Source organism: Cottoperca gobio, chromosome 22 (genome assembly GCF_900634415.1).
Source record: "Cottoperca gobio chromosome 22, fCotGob3.1, whole genome shotgun sequence".
In the NCBI taxonomy this organism is placed as follows: Eukaryota; Metazoa; Chordata; class Actinopteri; order Perciformes; family Bovichtidae; genus Cottoperca; species Cottoperca gobio.
This window is the reverse complement of record NC_041376.1, coordinates 299,310-322,367: the sequence shown is the minus strand read 5'-3', so window position 1 is coordinate 322,367 and position 23,058 is coordinate 299,310. Positions and strand designations below refer to the sequence as shown.

General features: G+C 39.5%; 1 protein-coding gene and 2 non-coding genes across 5 annotated transcripts; all 3 read left to right on the top strand.

Moving 5' to 3' along the window:
• The first annotated feature begins 881 nt into the window (after positions 1-881).
• On the top strand, positions 882-19,202 carry exoc3l4 (exocyst complex component 3-like 4). 3 transcript variants are annotated; one of them, XM_029460791.1, is made up of 14 exons: positions 882-970; positions 1,845-2,076; positions 3,785-3,928; positions 4,170-4,415; positions 5,476-6,094; positions 6,849-6,966; positions 7,514-7,639; positions 8,277-8,377; positions 8,514-8,612; positions 10,613-10,736; positions 11,685-11,807; positions 12,729-12,884; positions 13,859-13,980; positions 17,562-19,202. In XM_029460791.1, exons 1-14 carry the CDS (start codon positions 968-970, stop codon positions 17,782-17,784), a joined length of 2,436 nt encoding a protein of 811 aa, XP_029316651.1. In that variant the 5' UTR covers positions 882-967; the 3' UTR covers positions 17,785-19,202. The 3 variants fall into 3 exon arrangements, with proteins under 3 accessions (XP_029316651.1, XP_029316653.1, XP_029316652.1); XM_029460793.1 differs by lacking the exon at positions 1,845-2,076 and having other exon boundaries at positions 912-970; XM_029460792.1 differs by lacking the exons at positions 882-970; positions 1,845-2,076 and adding an exon at positions 2,354-2,420.
• LOC115027935 (small nucleolar RNA U3) lies at positions 16,947-17,152 on the top strand. The gene has a single exon (XR_003834432.1). It is a non-coding gene; the product is annotated as a small nucleolar RNA U3 (small nucleolar RNA).
• A 1,579-nt stretch (positions 19,203-20,781) lies between the features above and the next one.
• On the top strand, positions 20,782-20,988 carry LOC115027936 (small nucleolar RNA U3). Its single transcript, XR_003834433.1, has one exon. It is a non-coding gene; the product is annotated as a small nucleolar RNA U3 (small nucleolar RNA).
• The last annotated feature ends 2,070 nt before the right edge of the window (positions 20,989-23,058 follow it).

The window sequence follows — 23,058 nt, the reverse complement described above, 5'->3', positions numbered from 1 at the left end:
GCATTTAATAGAAGAAAAAAAAAGATAATAAATAGTTAAAGTTTAGAAAGAAATGTACGTCTTCCCGCCTCTACTGGAACTTTTATTGCATCCAAATGAATAAGTAGTTAAGTTGTAGTTATAAAGTGCTGTAGTGGAGGATACTGAAAGCAAAAAGCGCCGTTGGTGATCTCCTTTTTTACTTTCACTTTTTAGGTTTGCCTTTCTTTCTTTCACACAGCATATCGCCCACACAAAGATCTACGTGGCTGGATGTCAAATATTTACATTGATATATACGTTTGATATAAGTTTAGCGAGATATATTGAAACAAAAACTAAATGTGTGAATCATAATCCATGAAGAGCTGGAACAAGTTAATCCAGAATATATTTGATTCTGTGTGGGAAATTATGATTTTTTCAAACTTGATATGAATAGTAATAAAAGTGGGTTATTGGATGTTATTGGGCAAATAATAATAAAACTTGACTTTCCTTTTAAATAAATTAAATGTATTACTGTAATGCTACAGTAATAGCGTTAAGAAATGCGACAGTATACAGTAATAAGAGGTATAACTGGTTAAAATCATACATATGACACAGAAACACACTGAAAATAAATTTAGAGTGAATGGAAAAGAAGTCAAAAGGGACGTGTAGAGTATGGAAATAAACATGATAATATACAAGCAAGAGCGTGTAACGTTATGACAAACAGAACAAAAATAGAAATGCTTCATACACCTCTGAATTGTTAATGCAGATGTTGTGCTTGCATCTTTGCCACAAAGCTTCACTGAGATATTAAGACTGTGGTGTGTTTGTTTACCCCGAATGCACTACAGAGAGTTTGTTTTTTACCCGGGGCAGCTTGGAGTTGATAAGCACATGACAGTAGCACAGATAAGACCCACAGTCAGGTTACACCCGAGGGAACACGCTCAGATGTAGCTGGAAAAATGCTTGTTTTGCCGTAAGACCGATGGTGAGTTTGTGTCCGTCGGGAAAAGCAGGCGCTGTTGTTTTTATTTATAGCCTCGGAGACCTCGGAGCTCATTGGTAGAGAGTGCACTCAAGGAGTTCTTAAAAAGATGTAATCTGCATCATTACATAGTCAGTTACAGACACACAAACACACACAGTCAGAGAGAAGCACAGAGACAAGCTGGAAATATGTGCACGTGTACATACAGGGCCCAGATATACATATACAAGCCAGATTATACAATAACAAATCATAAACATGACAACAATCCTCATGATTAAATTAAAAACTAGTCTTTTACATGCAATCATTGGAAAGAATTGGTTATGAATCTTTGCCAGATATGATTTATAGCGGTCTCACATCCCAGAGAAAATGCTGGATTTACCTTTAAGTGAGTATCTGATGTTCTGTAGAGCCAAAGACATCAGCAGATACACAAAGTCTGAAAAGTGTAGTGTCAGGTGATTTCAAACTTAAAATATTGACCTTTCTTGTAGAGAAAGAAGGGGACTTTAAGATAACATTTGTATCACCTCCTCTCTGGTTTTATCTGGAGGATGTGACATGGACAGCCCGAGGACACCGAGGAGAGACTTTATAAATACAAATCAAACTGAAACTATAAAAGTGAGCAGGACAAAAATGGGATTTTGGGACATCCCCCAGTGGAAACGCACGAGTCCTTGTGAGAAGCATGTGGCTGTTACAACATATCTCACCGTGTTGACATGAACTGCACTGTGATGTCTGTCAACAAGCCGCTCCACCTGTCCCTCCTGACTCAACAGAACACCTGAGCTGCTGTCTCACACACTTCCTGGTAGAGCTGGGTGCAGGCAGACGCTTCACCTTTAACGCTGTTTCCTCACAGGTGGATGTTACTTCACGGGATGAGATGTCACAAATGATGGCTACTGAAAACACAGACGAGGACAATGTGTCCCTCAAGAGCAACGGGCAGACGGCGAGCAACGGAGGCATGCTGCAGACGATCAGAAACAGCTTCCGCCGGGCGTCGGAGAAGAGCCCGCTGTCGTCCGGAAGCAAGGGGTCAAAGGTCACGCCCGGCAATGATTCGGGGTTGCGACTGCCTCTGTCACCCAGTGAGTACCGTCATTATGGCTGTCAGAAAAGGTAGTCAGGGACAGCAATGTGGCCTCTCAAGGTCAGAAGAAGAGGAAAGATTTGGTGTTTGTGTGCCGCCGTATCTGGCCGACATGTCACCACAAGCTGTTTGCGTCACATTTTTAAAGTATCAGGTATCAAGTGCATCTACTCATGGACTGGAGGCTCTTGCGCGCTCATTGGCGGGTGTAGTTCGGTCGAAAGAAAATAGTTCCTACACAAAACCAGTCACAACAAGGTCTGAGACATCACTGCTGCTTCTATTCAAGAGAACATCTCCTGCAACTCACACTAAACAATCTGTTGATGAAGAGCGCCACAGGTGAGCGGTACGGGGTGAACTGTCCCTTTAAATTAGAATTCCCTTTAACACCCACCAGACAATGTGTGTGAACTCGTCCCACTCAGGTGTGGGTGATACTGCGTGTGTAGGTGGAAAGAGCAACAGTGTGGGAAAAGAGTTCAGGAAGAGCCGGAAAGCAGGTTGTTCTCGTCGAGCAGAAAGACGAGCGAGCAGCGTTTCTCTCTTCTCAAAACAAAACCTTCCTCGCTGCAATGAAATCATCTCTTTGTGAGACTTTATTTGGGACACATTCATACTTGTTTTGCATGAAGGGAGTGTACGAGGTAATAATACAAACAGAAACTGGCGTGATGTGCTTTGAGTAACACCGTGGTCAGTGATTTGTAATTCACCTCATCAGGAAGTTCGCGCAGGGTTTAAACAATGACGTCACTCATTAAACACGTGACCTTTAATGATGTAGCGCCATAACATTATATGATGTTATCAGAGACCTTCACAATGAAACGTGTCGCTGTCGTCTCTTTTTGATTTAGTTGTGCAGCAGCTTTTTCAGATGAACACATTTGAGGAAGTAAACGCAGCACAGAAGGACATTTAAATACAATTAAAAACAGTCATTAGAAGAGCCAAGAGGAATTAAAACCAGCTAACATAGATATTAAATATGTTAAAGAACTCAGAGTTGCAGCAAACCTGACATTTAGAATAAATAATCTGGAGGAGTTTCATCATCTTGTGAAACATTTGAGAAAGAAGCGACGTAGATGCAGAATCAGGCTTCATTTAGATCGTGATAACACAGAGTCACGTCATCATCTACATCTTGGCTGATTGGATCATTACCAATCAGGCTCTCTTTATTTGATCTCAGAAGTTTTCCAGACAGAACTCGTCTTAATGTGCAAGAAGAACAGATGGTGAGCTATTTTAAACTGTATTAAAGTGTTTTAGGGTTTATTTCTCCTTAAACGCAGCGGCACCACAAAGCTTTGACAGGAAAACACCCTGCAATGTGTTTTTATATGCAAGCCCTGACAGTTTTTAATGTGTGCAGCAGTCAGCAGGGTTACAGTCGTTCATGTCAGTTTACATGTTATTTAATGTCAGCAACAAACTCTCTCGTGACTTTCTCTTTTAAACTCTGGAGCCGAGCCAAACGGACCTGCCTGCCTTCATCAAGATTTAATCTTTGCATTCCTCAGTGGTTGTTTTAGTTCTCGGTCACTGTGAGGACAAACACTCCGCAGTCATGCACTCGTATATAAACGGAAATATGAACCTTAAGGAACTGAAATCTATTTGTTTTACTGGCGCGACAAAGAGAGATGTGATTGTGGAACGAGGAAGCTTTACTGAGCAACGTTTTGCCTCTCCGTCAGGTCTGAGTGCTGGCTCTCCGGCGACGTCCCCTCGCAGGACCATCGGAGGCCTTTTCCACAAAAAAGAGGAAAAAGAGGAAGAAGAGGAAGAAGAGGCTAACGGCGCTCCGCAGAAAGGCAAAGGTCTGACACGCCCAAAGACAGGTAAAGCAATCATTTAATACTGCACCAATGTTTCATATCAATATGTTTCCTGGCATTAAAGTTCTACCAACATTTAATGTTTTAGAGAGTGTTTTTAATCTACGTGACTTGTTTCTTTTCACCATTACATAAAAAAGTAAGTGGATACCCAAATGAAGTGTGTGGACACTTCATCAAAAGTGCCCCAGGCCAGAAGAACAGAAAAGTCCATCTATAAACTGTGTGTTTTCCATCCGATCAGATCCCAACATGTCCGGGTTCGGAGACTCTCTCATGAAAAGAGGAGCATCTATACGTCGAAGCCTGAAATTTGGCGGCAAGAAAGACAAAAGCGGCAGACAGGAGTTGCTGGTCCCCGTCTCCGAAGGCTCGGCAGAGGAGAGGAAGGAGGAAAAAGAGATGGATGAGGAGGAGGAGGAGGAGGCGGTGTGGGAGGAGATGGACGAGTCGTACACGCTGCCAGAAATACCAAACACACCACTGTCAGGTACAATCTCATAACCTGTAACCTTATTATCAAAGAACACTTGGATACACACAACTGTGGCACGTTGTACTCATGGTGAGCTGGTAATCCTCGGTTCTTTAATATACATTAAACCATGGCTCATAAAGCAAAAGTGTTGAAAGACATTCGTAGCTGCGAGTTATGAATTCAACCTTTTCTCATAATGTCCCCAAACACCTTCCTGTCTCCTTCTCTGTTTTGGCAACAGAAGCAGCCGGTGTTAGAATCTTATTCCTGCTGTAAACACACTTTGTCTGCAGACAGTCAGTGTCCAAATCCCTACGGACATTTTAGGCCTCTTTAATGTTTCGATGATGTTGGCTGTATTAATGCATCAGGCAAACATTCTGGCAAGGGTTTAAAATGTTATTCAGCTGCTATAGTTAGTCTCTAAAACACTGTGCAGCCGAAATACAGACACTCAGACCTTTAAGGTCACAAATGTCCCCGCTGAAACACATTAAAACCACAATTACAGAATAAACTGATGTACATTCTTTGTGCATGCTTTCAATCAAGAGCCCCGGCTTCAATTCTTTTTTACTATTTGCCACCAGATTGAGCCATTTTGCACTTAATACGTGCTTTTTTCTTGGTTTTCATATCCCAGACTATATGAAAAAAAGAAAATAATAATAATATTTGTGTTTTTGTAGATATGTAAATAAAGTAACATTTCAAGGGTTGAAATTCTGAAAGAATGAATAAAATGGGTAGTGATGATCAGGACTGAGGAAAATAGGAAAATCATATTAAATATATACATTTATGGCAAAGAGAATAGAAAGCAACACACACACACCACTTGCTTCCTTTGAGGTGCAGGAATAAAAAGTCCCCCAAAGATCCAATTTCAAAGAAACAAGGTAACTCCTGCAGACACCTCTGCACTGACTTAATACAAGAGTCGACGTTCGGCTCACAAGGACCTTTAAAGTGAGGCACAAGGGTCACAGATGATGCCTTCCAATTTTAGGAGAATGTGTGTGTTGGACAAATGAAGGAAGAGTAACAGTGTCTCTTCTCCGTGTTCTCTTAGTGATGCAGATCAATAAGCTGGTGGAGATGGAGGTGCTGGAGGAGGCTCACCTGAACCTGCTCGCCCTGCGGCAGGAGTTCCAGCAGGAGTTGGAACAGTGCGGCGAGGACTCGTCCATAGAGCTGTCCAAGAAGGAGAAAGACCTCAACCTCCTCTATGGAGACCTGAGGAAAAAAGTCAACACCATCGTGCGCGACTCCAACTCTCTTCCCTCCAGAAACAAGATGCTGCTGGTCTTCGTGGCCCGCATCATCCAAGAGGAGGAGAGGAGAGCGGGGACACCCAGCGGGCTCCAGGACAGCTGGATGGAGGCGTGGAGGGAGGCGGTGGGCGAGGGTGTGCAGGTGAAGGTGGAGAACGTTCACCTGGAGCGGATGGAGCAGAACGCCTCCTGGTTGGCAGCTCATCTGGGGCTGCTGGGTAAAACCATCGTGGAGGATTTGGAGAGCGTGAAGAGGGAACTGCGGCGGTCGTACCCGCCCAGCTTTAAAGTCTTCAGCACCTACGTGAGGAGCTACCACAGAGTCGTCGGGCAGCACCTGAAGAAGCTGGAGCTGCAGGTGACGGAGCTGAAGGACTTTTACTCTCTGCTGGACTGGATCATCAACCGCTACAAGAGGTCAGTGGACTTAAAGTCAGTCAATAAAATATATTCATTTGCAGAGTTTGCAAGCGTCGTGGTTGTGTCGGCTTGCAGCAGCAGTGGGAATGAATTACAATATAATAATATACATTTGAATATATATCTTGCTTATAATTAAATTAGATTAAACACAAATGTATTAGGAATATGCATCATGTGAGCACAACTAGATACAGCTAAAGTATGGTGCAGTATTAGGAGAGAAAGAAAGAGGGGGTGACTCCCGACATCTGGGCCACATCTCACAGACTCAGCGTCTTCCTGCAGAAAGAAAAATCATCTATAAACACATCTCGACTTCCCGCCTGCAGCTCGAACGTGTTTAAAAGATCCCGAACACACCATCACAGCACCAGTGAGCATGAGAGGGGGGAAAGATTAAAAAAAAAAGCAACACTGATGACACTATTTGTTGAATCAGGCCACGACAAACAACATTCGGGAGACTAAAAATAAACGGAGGCACAACACTCTGGAGGCCCGACTGAAAAGGAAGAATTTAAATCAGGTCGCGTCCACATTTCTCACACATTATCCAAAATAACATCCTTAAAAAATATCTTTTTATTCCACACATACTGTAACAGCAGTGTTCATACACATAAGTGCAAATCTCTTCAGAAAATGTGATCTGATTTTTATTACCCTTAAATATCTTTGTCTTTCTGCAAGATTATGTTTCCCAAACGTTCTGTGTTGTTTTTAAATGTGTCTCGTTTCACCCGGGCAGCGAGAGGATCATGGGAAGTCTCTCCCTGCAGCCGGACATGAAGGACGAGAGCGCTGACCTGCAGCTGGAGGGCGACCACCTGAACACGCTGAAAGACAAGTACTGCTGCAGAGTGAAGGTGACGAGCACTCGGTCTGAAGTTACATCGTCTGTGTACATAAAAACATCCAGGGTTCAGTATTTCAGGAACCTTCATGCTGGAAATAAAATGTTTATTTTATGTGCAAGAGATTAAAAAGAACCTTCACACTTGTACTCAGACCTTCATCAGGTTACATTCAAGATGAATTTAATTAATTTTACCAGAGGGTCCGGATTCTCGGAAGTTTTCACAACTTTCTGATGAAAATACCTACAAAAATCAGCATCTAGGAAATTAAAACCAAGTATAAAATGTAACTATAAATGTATTATGTTTAGAAACATTATTTGAATTGCCCTCCAGTTTGGCCTTCAAAATAAAAGCACAAAGATTTGAAGTAAAACAACGTCTCTGACCTTCTAATGTGGCTCATCCAATACAAACAGCTAAACGTTTGTAAATCATTACCTTGTGATTATCATGGAGGACGTCTACAGTCGCCGAGGGGAAGATGAGCTAAAATAATGTTGCAGATCTTGTTGCACACTCTTCCACCTTGTGTCTCGTGTGTTTGTTTCTGCAGGAGGAAATTAAGTCTGCACTGAAAAGAATCATTGATCTTGAAAATGAGGAAGTTTGGACGGACAGCAAGACTGCGGAGAAGGACGATGGTTTCCTGGACTGTCAGTTTCACATGGACATCTGGACGGTAGGACGACATCTTTTATAGATATCGAGGATGACATATGACATGATGCTTGCATCTTCTCAAAATTAAAATGAATTAAATCCTAAAATATTATAAATGTTCTTTTGTGTTCAAAAATTCCCTGTAAAAAGCTGAGAATTATATATATATATATATATATATATATATATATATATATATATATTGTATAAAGAAAGTACTTTCAAAACTATGAAAGTGTGCCTGTAGTGTAATAATAAGAAATAGTAATAAAACATACATTGCGGATAAACTCCTATTGGAAGAAATGTACTAAAATCATAGTTTAATTTAAGATGTGAACCTTTTTTTATTAAGAAAATGATTAAAATTAAATATTTATATATTAATAAATGTAACTTTTGTTTTTGTGTGGCTTAATACAATCAAGTTTATGCTTCTCACAGTTTTTGTTGGGATTTAGTTTGCTTGAAAAAAACAAAAGTGTGTTTAAAAAAAACAAAAGAAAATATCCAAAAGTCAAAATGACAGTAGTGGGACGTGTTCCCCCCCCCCTCGTGCATGATGCACTGCAGGGACTGCACCACGTGGAGGCAGCAGAGAGCTTCATATTAACAGTGTTAGTGTTAAACTGTGCTGTTGGGTTTCCTCTCTGCAGATAGTGAAGGGGAAAGTTTCAAACTCTTCTCGTATTGATGCTCAGCTGGAACAGAAAGTGATCACTTCCTGCCTCCAAGAGTTGAAAGAGTTCCCCAAGAGGTTTGTGAAATCTGTACATTTGACCCACATATTTAAGGTCATCTGAGGCCTTCAAGATAAAACAGAAGTGGGAGTTTAAAACCCTTGTAGTCGCCTGACAGGCTGAATCCATCCCTCTCCTCTTTCCTCTTCACAGCTTCGAGGCGGAGTTCAAGCGTCACTGCAGCGCTCTCAGACCGCAGCCTCTCTGGACCGAGTATCACATTACATACATCAACTGCTTCACTGCTTTACAGTAAGTCACATGACTTCTTCAAATTACTCCCCTGAGGCACCGTGAAGAAGTAACGTGCCCGGTCTGTCACCAGATTCATTCAGCGAGAATTTCCCAAGAAAGAAACTATTCACATACTAATTACTAAAACGTACTCTTAAAGAGTGTTTAAGAGTACACACGTGTTTAGTACAAGGGTGCTAAACTACCAGAATAAAAGGAATTCTGCCTCTTAGTTCTTTCACCTTCAAAATAAAAGCTCAAACTGGTACATTTATCTTTACATTTTCTCATCTGTGTTTATAATTTAAGCACTTAAGCAACATTTCATTCATACTTTTACTTTAAGTAGCTGATTACATACTTTTACTTTGACTAACTTGCAGTGGAGTATTTTGATAGTGTGGTATTAGTGTCAGTGAATCCATGTTCAACACTGCGCTCTACTTGTAAAGTGTTTGTGCTTTTATTTTGAAGGTTACCCACAACAGAAGCTGCTTTTGCACTATGTTCCAACAATCTAATAATCTGCTCATATTTTGGTTTAGTGGCTTTAAAGAGATGATTTTAAGTTAACGTTTCTGCAGCTTCCTAAATAGAAAACAAGCGGTTAAAAAGCATCGGGAGGATGTTTGGAAAAATAGAGAGTTATGGAGAGCTTTTGTTTGGATGATTCATCTCTGAGCTATTTTAGATTCACTGGGAGATTCCCAGCATTCGTGCCAACGTGAACAACATGAGATTCAAGCACAAGTCTTTGTAAGTCACGAGTCTTGGGCTGGTTTGGAGGTATGTCTCTTTAACATGCAGAGGCTCAGTACATACTCACTTATAAAGAGGTTATATCTGTGAGAGGCAATCATGTGCTAGCCTGTGGAGAGTGTGCCGCCACACGTGATTTCGGGGAATTAGGGCTGTGAATGTGAAATGCTGCTGTGTTTTAAGTGGGGGAAAGCGAAAGTACAGCCTGCTGAACCTCTAAAAACCTCTCCATCTGCTTCTTTTCAGTCACAGAAGCAGATGTTGGTCCTTTAAGGACATTGATACGTGTCGTGAACGCTGAGTGTTTATAGCTGCAGAGTTGATGTCTCTGAGGTTTTAGAAGCACAGGTCAGACTGTGCTTGACCTTTTAACCTCTTTAACTTCAGTTTATTAAGTGCACATTACCCAGAGTCAGTAAAAAACACAATATATACATGTAAAAGTACACATACACAATACTTCATGTTATTAAAACAGAGATCTTACATTATGAGGGTAAGAGGATTAGAGGAGTTTGACCTCGATAATGTTCATTTGTTGTAACGTACATTCATAGAAACGTGTTTTCATGTGTTTGTATATAAAAATTGAATAACACTAAAGCAAGTATTTACTTTATCCCGAATGTTTCCAACAATTTTCAAGTTTTAATCAAAACATTTGAACTCTGTCATGCCGTTGTATCCCCTTTGAGCAGTGTGAGCGTTGTGGTTTACTGCAAGAAGCTTCATAAACTGACTTTTTATCCAGTTTTAAGCAACATTTGTTCAATGTTTTGTTTTTATCTTGGTCGTTTTTAACTATATAATTCACCCGGATGAGGTTTTTAGTCATCGAACGTCTGGATCTTAAGTTATCAGAGAAACAAGCTGAGCAAACGTTAGCGGCAGCCAAACATCATTGAAGAAACACTGATTTTTAACATGAATCGGCTTTATTCAGTGATTTCACTGGTTTTAATCAGCAGGTTGGTTTTGTTTGGAGGACGAGACTTCTGCGGATAATTCGGCTCCCGGTAAAAACTTCTTGAACGATAAACGATAAAGGAATCCTAACCGGGAGAAGCTGACTGCTATGACGTCGGTTTGATTATGAGACACCTAGCAGCACAAAATGACATATTGTGCGTTTAAAGTAAAGCAGCTTAACTTACTAACAAGTAAGTAAGTCAGATGTTCTTCACCAGAGCAGTTTTTGTATTTACTGATTGAGTTGTGCGCTATGACCTCAGTCAGTGAAGCTGTTTGTGCTCCTGCAGGCAGCACATGGAGGGGTACAGGGACGCCTGTCCTGCCGAGGTGGAGGCGTTCAGCAAGGAGACAAAGGGGCTGATCTTCAGGCTCATGGACCTGCTGGAGGACCAGTTCAAAGAGGAAGTCAAGGTACAATCACAGTTTAGTGAATTCAAAGTTAAAGCCCAGTTCTGTTTTTTTCAGCAGTTTATTTTAGCGTCTATTCCTAAAAGGGGAAAGAAATGGATGCTTCTTTCCTGAATTTCCATAAGAAAACAAAGATGCTTTCAAGCAAGTCCCTTGCTGTCAAGAATCACAGAAGAGTGACTGTAAGATTGTGTAAGATTGTGCTGTAAATCTCACAAGTTGTCAAATCTAAAAGATAAAACAGGTCATTAGTGACTTTCTAAATGAGCTGCAGGACATTAAGTTCAGTTTATTTATAAAATAATGAAGATACAAAAGACATAAAATACATCAAAAAGACATCAAAGCTGCAGATTTATTGTCATGTGAAATGTTATTTAATATAAATCATAGGGATCGTAGTGTCGTCACATCTCACAATAAATTAATCGGGATTAATTTCCATTATCTGGATGATGGTGAATATTTATATTATTTATTATTTTTATAATATTTATTTAATTATTTAAGATTATTTTATTTTTTAATGTTCACTAAAATAATGATGTGTTTTATCTGTGACGCAATAAAAATAATAGTTTCTTAATTAAATGTAAGGTATGGTTTTATGAGTTATTACCACATTTTGATGATTATCTGCATTATCGCAATTATTTTTGCTATAATCTATAATTTAAACTATAATCGTGACATGAAAATGTTCCTGCAGTCCCCGTGCCTAATCATGATACAGATTTATATTTCAGAAAATGTTTGGATGTGTCGTCCTAAAGGGAAGTTACAAAAGGACTTGTTAAAACCCAACGTGCTGCTCACACTTCTGTCTGTGAGCAGATACAAACATTGATGACCTCCTTTAACCCTGTGGAGAATAACGCAGTAAACATATTACATATAATATATATATAACATATACATATTATATATAATAAAGTTTTTTCTGATTTCCAGCCGTACTTGAGGAGAATGATGACGAGGAAGTGGCTCACCACTGACGAAGACTTTAAACAGCTTTACAGCCGGACGGATTTGCTCTCTCAGCACTGTGCCCTCCTGAGGCCCCCGCATGTGCAGGTGAGGAGCGGGGGGGGATATGCAAACATGAAACAAATCCTCTTAGTGTCCAGTCATGAAGCTCATTCATGTAGTCGCTGTAGTTCAGCGCTACTTATCAGAGGAATCTAAAAAAGTATTTTATTTTTGAACAACAAAACTATATATAAATCCAACAAACAAATTAAATATAAGCTGCTCACTGCAGCGCATAAACACATACAACAAGTGTCACAAGGGCCTACGAGGCTACACATACACAACAAGAGAAACACCAGTAACATCTGTATTAATGTAAACTAGATCGGGGTTACTGCTCATGCATTGGAGAGAAGTTTTATGGGGCGCCATATTCCAAAAGAGTCGTTCTGCACATCATCAGTGAGGAGGAAGAGGAGGAGGAGACGGGCTGGAGGAAGCTGTCGGCGGGGATTTCCTGCATATACCAACCACTTTATTATCTTAATGTACCAGGCTAACAATATCCCTTACAGGAAAGCCCCCCCCCCCACCTCTTAATGATGAATGGCTACATGCTAAAGTGTGGGATATGATATGACACATTTCCCAGTTAGGGCCAAAGACTCACTGGCATGTAGCCCATCCTGATGAGCTTCACCGACATGTATCACTTTTAGGTTTGGTTTTGTAATGGCTTTGGAGGTGAGGAGAGGAAATCCTTATTTACTCTTTAGTTCAACCCGCTTGCTTCCAGTGAACTTGGGCACCATTGTTTTCAGCCGGATGTGGAAGACATTATGGCGAGAAGGAGCGAAGCCTGGAAAACATGCAGGAATGAATAGGTGGAAGTGGAGTTGTTAGTTTAGATCATCTGATGTCTGCTTGTCATGTGACGGACACCACACTTACATTTCCCCTTAATGCCCATCCTGTTATTCTGCAACATCCCTCTATATGTGTGTTTGTGTTTCCCGGCAACAGGAGTTGGCGAGCCGGCTGCACTTCCACGTGACGAGGGAATACGTCGGTCAGCTGATGAAAAATAACTACTCGTGCAAGAACCGGAAACACGAGAAGGCGGCGAGCAAGATCCGCGAGCAGTGTGGAGAACTCAGAGATCTGTTTTTACAGGACATGGTAATAAACTCTTCGTCTTCCCCGTCAACGGAAACAGCATCATTTGCACGACCATACAGAAGGTTTTGCCCCTTGTCATGTTTCAGAGAGACACTTCCTCCTCTAAACTTCACAAGGCTTCATTTAAATACCTTTTCAAAGAACAGAGAAGTAAAATAAATAATGTAATAATAATACATTTTAGTTGTATAGCACCGTTCGTACAAGAAATGTACAAAAAAGTGCTTTAAAATAAAGGAAAATAGAAATAAAAACATGGACAGAAACATTAATTCAAGAAAATATTATGGAGAATAAAGTGTAACAATAAGTTGAAATAGAATATATATATCCAATGAAAAAAAAAACCCTGAATAGTAATAATAATATAATATAAAAATCTAATAACGTCACATACAATATTATATATCAGTCACAGGGGACATTTATCTTAAAATACTTCTGCACTTTAACTTTGAGTGAAGGACTTTACCTTTCTGTACTGGTACTTTTTATTTTAATAAAGTATCTGAATACTTCTTCCACCACTTAATATGATTTAGTATTGAACTTCCTTTATTTTTCGGGGAGTCATTAATTTTTACTTTTACTCCCCAGTATGGGTCAAGCTCCAATACAGCTGCGTCCTACATTTCCCATGATGCAACTCAAAAACATCTGTAGCATCCAGGCTCCAGTGTGATAACTCTGAAGACTTTGTTTGTACATTTTATTTCAGTATTATGTTAGAGAGTGTCTTCACAAATACATTGTTTCTCTCACATGATTGGTTGTTTTTGGTAAGGTCAGAGGTCAATATTGTAAACCAACAATTTTCATATATTTCTTTAACTTAGTTACTAAGTTTATGGAAAGGTTTATTTCAACATGACAACATTCTTAAAGTGGCTTAAAAGTAAAAGCAGCATTAAGTCCTGATTTGGTGAAAAGCACAACACTTATTGAAACTTAACTGGATATTATTTCCGTGGTAGAAGTCGACTCACGAGTGGCTCTACGCTGTCGGAGACGACCTGAGCGACGTCATCCAACAGAAGAACAAGACGGACATAAAGAACCATCTGCAGCCGTTAGTGGAGCACTACCCCGACTTCAGGTAAGCATTTAAAACTTCTACGTTACAAACCTGCTTCAACAGCAGAATTAAACGCAGAAACACTAAAACATAAGTGCAAAACCCACTTACTGTTTGGTGTGTGAGACTGTGCTGGGATATAAAACTAAATGGACAAACAAGTTATTAATTTAATTTAACTTACCTTCCGTTCATTCGTCACTGGAGAAAATATCCAGAGATAAAGCATCGCATCGACATTAATAAACTTAAAAATAAATAAAATCCAACAAACAAATGGAGTAACAAGTACAATACTTGTCTCTGAAATGTAGTGAAACACAAATACTCTTACTATACTTCATGATCGCTCCGTGTTGATCAGATGCTATAAAATCAAGTTGTTTTTATCATAAACGTTCATTAAATGTGACGAATAAAGACAAATTAAAGTGACAATGTAGAGGTGAGTGGGGGTGAGATAACAAGTGTGCGGTGAGATTTGGGCTATCTGAAGTTTAAACATATTAATGGTCAACTAGCCCTGACGTTCAACGAAGCACAAAGTAACATCAGCTTGTGCTGTAAAAGCAGAAGGTTGTTTTGATCCAGCAGCTTTATGTGCCTGGTAGGTCAGAGGTCATGCGGGTTCATTTCTTAAAATTAAATGAGAACAAAACTGAAATCCTACGAGCAGGTCCTGTAACAAAAAGAGAGATAATGCTGAATAACATGGGGAAACTTACTCCTTTGATTAAACCTGAAGTTACAAGTCTTGGTGTTATCATAGACTCAGATCTAAGCTTTAAATCCCACATAAACAAGGTGACAAAAACATCATTCTTCCACCTTAGAAATATAGCTCAAATCTGACAATTTATAAATAAAAAGGAAGCTGAAAAACTAATCCATGCTTTTATCTCAAGCCGACTCGATTACTGTAATGCACTCTTTACCGGCCTCCCAAAAAGAACAACGGAAAGACTTCAGCTGATCCAAAACGCTGCAGCGAGGCTGCTGACTAGAACCAAGAGGAGAGACCACATCAGTCCAGTGTTAGCTGCTCTACACTGGCTTCCAGTAACTTTTAGAATTGACTTTGAGGACCTCCTTCTTGTATACAAAGCCCTAAACGGAACCGCACCAAGTTACACTGCCAACTCTCTAATCAACTATGTGCCCCCAAGAACATCACGATCATCCACTACTGGTTTATTAAATGTTCCCAGAAATTGGGGATGCAGCCTTTATCAATTATGCACCAAAGCTATGGAACACTTTACCTGCAGACATTAGGGAGGCAAGCTCGCTCAATATCTTCAAAAGTAAACTAACAACATATCTCTTTACTTTAGCCTTTTAATGGTGATATTTTATATCTCTTTACTTTAGCCTTTTAATGGTGATATTTTATATCTCTTTACTTTAGCCTTTTAATAGTGATATTTTATATCTCTTTACTTTAGCCTTTTAATGGTGATATTTTATATCTCTTTACTTTAGCCTTTTAATAGTGATATTTTATATCTCTTTACTTTAGCCTTTTAATAATGATATTTTATATCTTTTTACTTTAGCCTTTTAATAGTGATATTTTATATCTCTTTACTTTAGCCTTTTAATGGTGATATTTTATATCTCTTTACTTTAGCCTTTTAATGGTGATATTTTATATCTTTTTACTTTAGCCTTTTAATAGTGATATTTTATATCTCTTTACTTTAGCCTTTTAATGGTGATATTTTATATCTCTTTACTTTAGCCTTTTAATGGTGATATTTTATATCTCTTCACTTTAGCCTTTTAATGGTGATATTTTATATCTCTTTACTTTAGCCTTTTAATGGTGATATTTTATATCTCTTCACTTTAGCCTTTTAATAGTGATATTTTATATCTCTTTACTTTAGCCTTTTAATGGTGATATTTTATATCTCTTTACTTTAGCCTTTTAATGGTGATATTTTATATCTCTTTACTTTAGCCTTTTAATGGTGATATTTTATATCTCTTCACTTTAGCCTTTTAATGGTGATATTGTATATCTCTTCACTTTAGCCTTTTAATGGTGATATTTTATATCTCTTTACTTTAGCCTTTTAATGGTGATATTTTATATCTCTTTACTTTAGCCTTTTAATGGTGATATTTTATATCTCTTTACTTTAGCCTTTTAATAGTGATATTTTATATCTCTTCACTTTAGCCTTTTAATGGTGATATTTTATATCTCTTTACTTTAGCCTTTTAATGGTGAATTATTATTATTATTATTTTATAGTATTTTAATTCTGGTACTTCACACTCATTTAAATCAACACTGTGATTACTGTACTGTAAATGCTCTGTCTAATCTTGTACTATGTTTTCGCTGTGAAGCACTTTGGGCTGCAATTCTTGTATGAAAGGTGCTATACAAATAAAGCTTATTATTATTATTATTATTATTATTATTATTATTAATGATGGGGGTCTCACTACAAGTTACCTCCCTAAAAATCAGGCCGGTTTAAAGTAAAACAGCGAAGTGCAGATTGAAAAGTTGTTTTCAACAAGTCAAAAACTCACACAAAAACTCCAGTGTGAAGACATTTAACCTACTTCCTGATTTCTAGTTGAAATGCCTGAAGTGTCAACGTTTCCTCTTTTTGTAACTGTGGTGTGAGACGAAGGTGCTTCTGTTTACATGGAGGAGATGAAGAGGTCAGCAGATTACAGCTGAGTAGGAATCCCCCCTTTTGGGCTGAAACACTACTAACTGAAGTTAAAGTAACCAGGAGAATGAGGAAATGATGAAATAAGAGTGAACGAAATGACGCGGAGAGAACGTTTTACTTACTGATTAACCCAAAAACAGAGAGCGGTGTTCATGAACGTTTAACCTCTGAGACTCACATCTGCAAGGTTTGTGCAAGGTGTTAGTACCCGTTATCTAATATTATTTTATGATCGATGACCAGCAGTGAAAGTGGTCTGCAGACATAAGACTCTGAGAAACATCCAGAACAAAGACTAAACTTTCAGGGATCATTTCTTTAGTCTCTGACTTGAGAAATGTGTTTGTAAAGAGTTTGGTGTCGCTGCTCACGATGAAGAGTTCAGATGTTTCCTTCAGAGCAGGAAACTGGTGGAAGACTTTGTTTCTTCTCCGCTGTTGAAGACTGTTCAGGGTTTCTGAGAGAGATTCTGACGGAGGAAACATGATCTGAGTGGACTGTTTATCTTGTGTAAAGATTAATATACTGAATAATTAACATAAACTGAAGCTGTGCAGAACTATGCTGAGGAGTAACCTGCAGTCTCTCAACATGTACTTATAATAATAATAAAGGTTCTCCTGATCTAACAAGTGCAATGAAAGCAGCAGAAGAGTGGAGGAGACACAAACACATTTCTCAAGTCAGAGACTAAAGAAATGATCCCTGAAAGTTTAGTCTCGGTTCGTTCTGGATGTTTCTCAGAGTCTTATGTCTGCAGACGACCACTTTCACTGCTGGTGAAGTCCTGAGGAAGAAGCTCCGCCTCCTTCAGTGACAGATTGTGCTTCTGTTTTTCTGGTAAATTGCACATTAATGAAGAAAATTATTTAATATATTTTTGTTTTCTTTCTCCTCCACCTGCAGCAGGAAACACCTGGTTGCTATTCTGAACTTCAGAGGTCTGCTGAGAGGCCGAGAACACCAGCTGATCCTCCAGCGGCTCACGGAGCTGAAGAAGAAACAGGGCAGCAGTGACGGCGTCGACAAGAGCCAAGTTTTATTTCATGACATGCAGGTCACCGTCAACACAGACTGCCTCTCCAATCTGCCTTTCTCCTGCCTCAGCTTCCTGCTGCCAGACAACTAGCGCTGCAAGTAGGACGAGTCGCTGGAGGAGAAAGAAAGTGCACCTTTAGTACAGAATCAGGTAGACATGTGTCATCAGTACACTGAACCTGTTACCTTCTAAATGTTATTTATAAACCGAAACAACAACAATGGACATCATGTAAGATCCACTGGTACGGACAGATTTGATTGTGCAAAGTGTCGCGATGAACGATTGAACGTAGCTTACAGACTAAACAAGCACAAGACTTTTATCTGAATGAATTTAGAGTTTAAATAATAAAGTAAAATAAATAACAAACTTAATGTAACATTATTAACGTATTCATCGTTCCATTAACATTCTTGTGTGAGGCTCATTGACTTTCCTGCTAACAAGTATTGTGTGTTTATGAGCCTCATACATTATCTTCCTACTCACTAGAGCACCAAATTCATCCGCCGCTGAAAATAGTTCCCAACAAAAGCACTATTTCCTCCTTTTTGTATGATATTAACGACAGTGACAAGCTTCTTTAGTGTTTTAAATTATATATATATATATGTATATACACCAAATAAAGTTTAAATTAAATAAAAAATAATCTAATAAGATAAGTGCACTGGTTGTACACACATAACTCATACAGAGGCCTAACAGATGAGAGGAAAATGAGATGTTTCCTCCAACACACTGAGAGATGACACATTTGTTTCTACTTAGGAAATGTGACGCGTGCGGTGAAGAGGAACGGCAGAATGTTTTCTGGGAAAGAAAACATTCTGCCAACTGATCTGGATACATTTAGTTCAACAAAGATTGTGAAACTCTTACGTGTGGATGACATTCACATGAAACAAATAAAAAGCAGGTTTCCCAACAGTTGGATTATTCTCGTGTTAGATACATACACTTTGACGTCTGTGTGACTTTAATTTGAGCTTTTAATGTCAGAACGTGTAAGAAACTCTTTACATGTGAACGTGTCATGTGCTGCTGAGCAGGGAACTGAATCTACTGGACTGTGTACGAGACATTTATCATGTGTGAGCGCTCCAAACTCACTTCAGACTTAAATTTGAGGGTTTTTATTCAGTGAAATGTGTTTTTCTGTCAAATCTCTGACGTCAGATGAGCCTGTGTGTTCACAGCTCTGCACATTTAAGCTTAATGTGATTCTCTTTGCACATTTTATGAACTCATTTAATCATAATTGTGTTTTCTTGTGTTTGTAAATACTGTATGTATGTTTGGTTGTTATCAGGAGAAGAGTGGTTTAAATCAACGCTTTTAAACTGTTTCTGACTTTGTTTGTGTTTCGGTAGCAAAAGTTCTCATGAATCCTGATAATTATATGAATTTAAATATGAAATTCTCGTGTGTTAGATTTCCACGTCAGTGCAAAGGGATTACAGAGGAATAAAACTGTATTTTTTTAATAAAACATATGAAACTGATTATATCTCATGAATCTCCCACGACTCCACCTGCATGTTGAGAAACTCCGACATCAGGAAGCTTTTCAACTCTGATAAGAAAGAATAAAGACTCGTAATTTATTATGTTAATGGTCAAATTAAACGTTGGTCATCTGTGCATTCACTTTAAATATATTGACACTGACCTTTAAAACCCAAATCCAAACCAAATGCATATGGTGTTTAAACAAAAACATTATTTTAAGTTCTTAAAAGTTGCAAACAAAACATTTAAGTTCTCAGCAGAGTTCCTGCTTTTCCCTCTAATGTATCAGATTAAACTGAAAACTTGATGTTAAAGACAAAACATTTTTAGAACAACTGTAAAATAATCGGCACATTAATCTATAAATAATATCTTTATTTTAAATGTCCCAACATGCCGCGGTGTTTATTACATACAGTGTTTAAGACCTCTGAGACAGATGATAATGTGGAGATCACGCTGCTGAACAGAACGTGTAAATATCATAAACTTCTGAAAGTATAATAATTATTATTTATAAAAATATAAACAATACAAATTGAAACAAAGCTAAAGTCTTATTCTTTACACAAGATGAACAGTTCACTCACATGTTTCTCACAGTCTTATGTCTGCAGACGAACACTTTCACTGCTGGTGAAGTCCTGAGCTTCACACACACACTCTCCTACAACCACAGCGTGACTCTCAGTGACAGCACACACACACACACACACACACACACACACACACACACACACACACACACACACACACACACACACGCACACACACACACTGAGAAGACGTCTCATCAGGCCACATAAGTGAAAACACCTGTGCAGGTGCATCATGGGACGTGCATGGGAGCTTTAAAGAAGTCGGTCTTATCTCATGTTTTCATTCCAAACAAAACTTTGAAACTGGTGTTTGGAGATGTGGAAATGCAGCAGCAGCAGCAGCAGCAGCAGCAGCAGCTGGCAGCAGCAGCAGCAGCAGCAGCAGCTGGCAGCAGCAGCAGCAGCAGCAGCAGCAGCAGCAGAGGCAGCAGCAGCAGCAACAGCAGCATCAGCAGCAGCAGCAGCAGCCAAAACAAGAAGCAACGTTGCTCTTTGATGCCTGAGCTATACAAACACAACCTCAGGTGCATCACTTCACCTGCTGCAAGAAGCTTCAGCCACACTCAGAGTCACAAAAGTGCAAAAACTGGACTTGTGTGTGACAAAAAGAACAATAAGTGTGTTTGTATCCACCTGATTTTATGCCAATTTTCAATTTGTGTAGATGAACAAGTAGAAACACTTGAAAGTGCAAATGTTTTTACTACACTTAGATCAGAAATTGTGGTTGAGTCGTGGCCTCCTTGAAACAAACTTCATTGTCTACATCTGCAGTGATTTACTGTTTCCTGCAGACGACCACTTTCACTGCTGGTGAAGTCCTGCGCTTCACACACAGCATGAATGTGCATGTGCTGTCACTGAGCGTCACCAACACGCTGTGGTTGTAGAAGGAGAGTGTGTGTGAAGCTCAGGACTTCACCAGCAGTGAAAGTGGTCTGCAGACATAAGACTCTGAGAAACATCCAGAACAAAGACTAAACTTTCAGGGATCATTTCTTTAGTCTCTGACTTGAGAAATGTGTTCGTAAAGAGTTTGATGTCGCTGCTCACGATGAAGAGTTCAGATGTTTCCTTCAGAGCAGGAAACTGGTGGAAGACTCTTGTTTCTTCTCCGCTGTTGAAGACTGTTCAGGGTTTCTGAGAGAGACTCTGACGGAGGAAACATGATCTGAGTGGACTGTTTATCTTGTGTAAAGATTAATATACTGAATAATTAACATAAACTGAAGCTGTGCAGAACTATGCTGAGGAGTAACCTGCAGTCTCTCAACATGTACTTATAATAATAATAAAAGTTCTCACACACACACACACACACACACACACACACACACACACACACACACACACACACTTACTCGTCAGGCTTTCATCTAACTATAATCTGAATTGAGTTTCCTGCTGTAACTAATGAGCTTCTGCTTCTTCTACTGTTATGAGTTTTGCACCTTAGTGATAATATTTCTCAGCTGCCGTTTAAAATAGGAACCGTGCACAATGAGATGAAGCAATTAAAAGAGCCCCAGCCTCACGTGAAATAAAACATTTGACTGTTTGTTTCATGCATTAATGTAAAGAGGTTATAGTCACACAACGTTCACGTGTCATGCTTCATGTGGGTCAACCTGAACTTCCCCGCAGTAAAACAACATATTATTTCCTCTAAGTTCTCTCTTTTCTATAAAAAGGGAGTAGTTGTTTCCACTCATCCTACCTGCGGTCGTTGTGGCGTCAACCTTTTTACAGTTTCACATTTACAACCTCAACCCTTTGGAGACGATCGCGTCTGGGCGGCAACAGTTTGGAAACTTTCACTTTTGATTTGACTCGCGTTTTTTAAAAGTTACAAAGTTGCACGACAGATTTACCAAGACGGTTGTTGTGTCATTGTGGAAAGAAACACAAAAAAAGGTTTTAGTGAAAAGGTTATTTTTTACAGAAAACACTTCCTCTTCTCCTTTGAAATCTTTTTCTAATCAATAAACACAAGACATGAATCTTTTAATTCACGGGTACAAGCGGCCGAAATGTGTTTTCTCAGACGGGTGGCGTCTCCCTTAGGGTAGGGTGAGAAGCTCAGCCATCCGTGAGAGACTCGGAGTAGAGCCGCTGCTCCTTTACGTTGAAAGGAGCCAGTTGAGGTGGTTCATCTAGTAAGGAGCCACCTGGGCGCCTCCCTAGGGAGGTGTTCCAGGCACGTCCAGCTGGGAGGAGACCCCGGGGAAGACCCAGGACTCGGTGGAGAGATTATATCTCCTCACTGGGAACGCCTCAGGATCCCCCAGTCGGAGCTGGAGGATGTGGCCCGGAGAAGGGAAGATTGGGGTTCCTTACTGGAGCTGCTGCCCCCGCGACCCGATCCCGGATAAGCGGTAGACGATGGATGGATGAATCTTTTAATGCAAACACATATTTATTCTGTAAAAGAACACGTTGGAGGAAAAATGCAAATATTTTGAACTGTGTTTGATGAGAAAGAAACACATTCTGGTCAGTCCACTACACACACACACACACACACACACACACACACACACACACACACACACGGACACACAACACCTGGAAAACTGTAGCTGGAGACAAAGGTTCTGGGTGGATGTAGTTCCAGCACCAAAGTGCAAAAGCAAAGAAGTAAATAAACTGGGCAGCTCCAAACAAGCACAACGAACACCGTGGCAAAGCAGAGCGGCGCTTCAGTGGTGCTTTAACCCTCAGGACAACAGGTACAGAGTCACCTGTGCAAAGATTGACATCTCTAGAATATCATTTGTCCCCGTTGCCATGAAATCTCTTAATCAGCAGGGACGGCCACCATGGAGCACCTGGAGCTCAGCTTTTATTCTGTATTGTGTTTATACGTAAATGTGTTTTAATGTGTCCTGTCCGGATGTGACATGATGTGTCTTAATTTACCCTTTTTAAAAGCAGATTTTGCACGTGCAAGCCGAAGACGAACGTCTGCCTTTAGCATGCAAACTGTAGACATTTCTGTTCTATTCTAAATCCACCTAAAAGCCTTCGTTACAGTGGATAGTTACAGTAACTAACACAATATAATGTGTTCATTATGGAACTTTAAAGGCGTATTTTCAACCCTGTGCAGTCTTTATGCTACGAGAAGCAAACATCCTTTACACGCAGATATAAAAATGACATCATCTCATCTCAGAAATAAGATCTATTACTTTAAGTCACATATTTGGTTCAATAACCCGATCGAATCTATCAGATTCAGTGCTGCAAA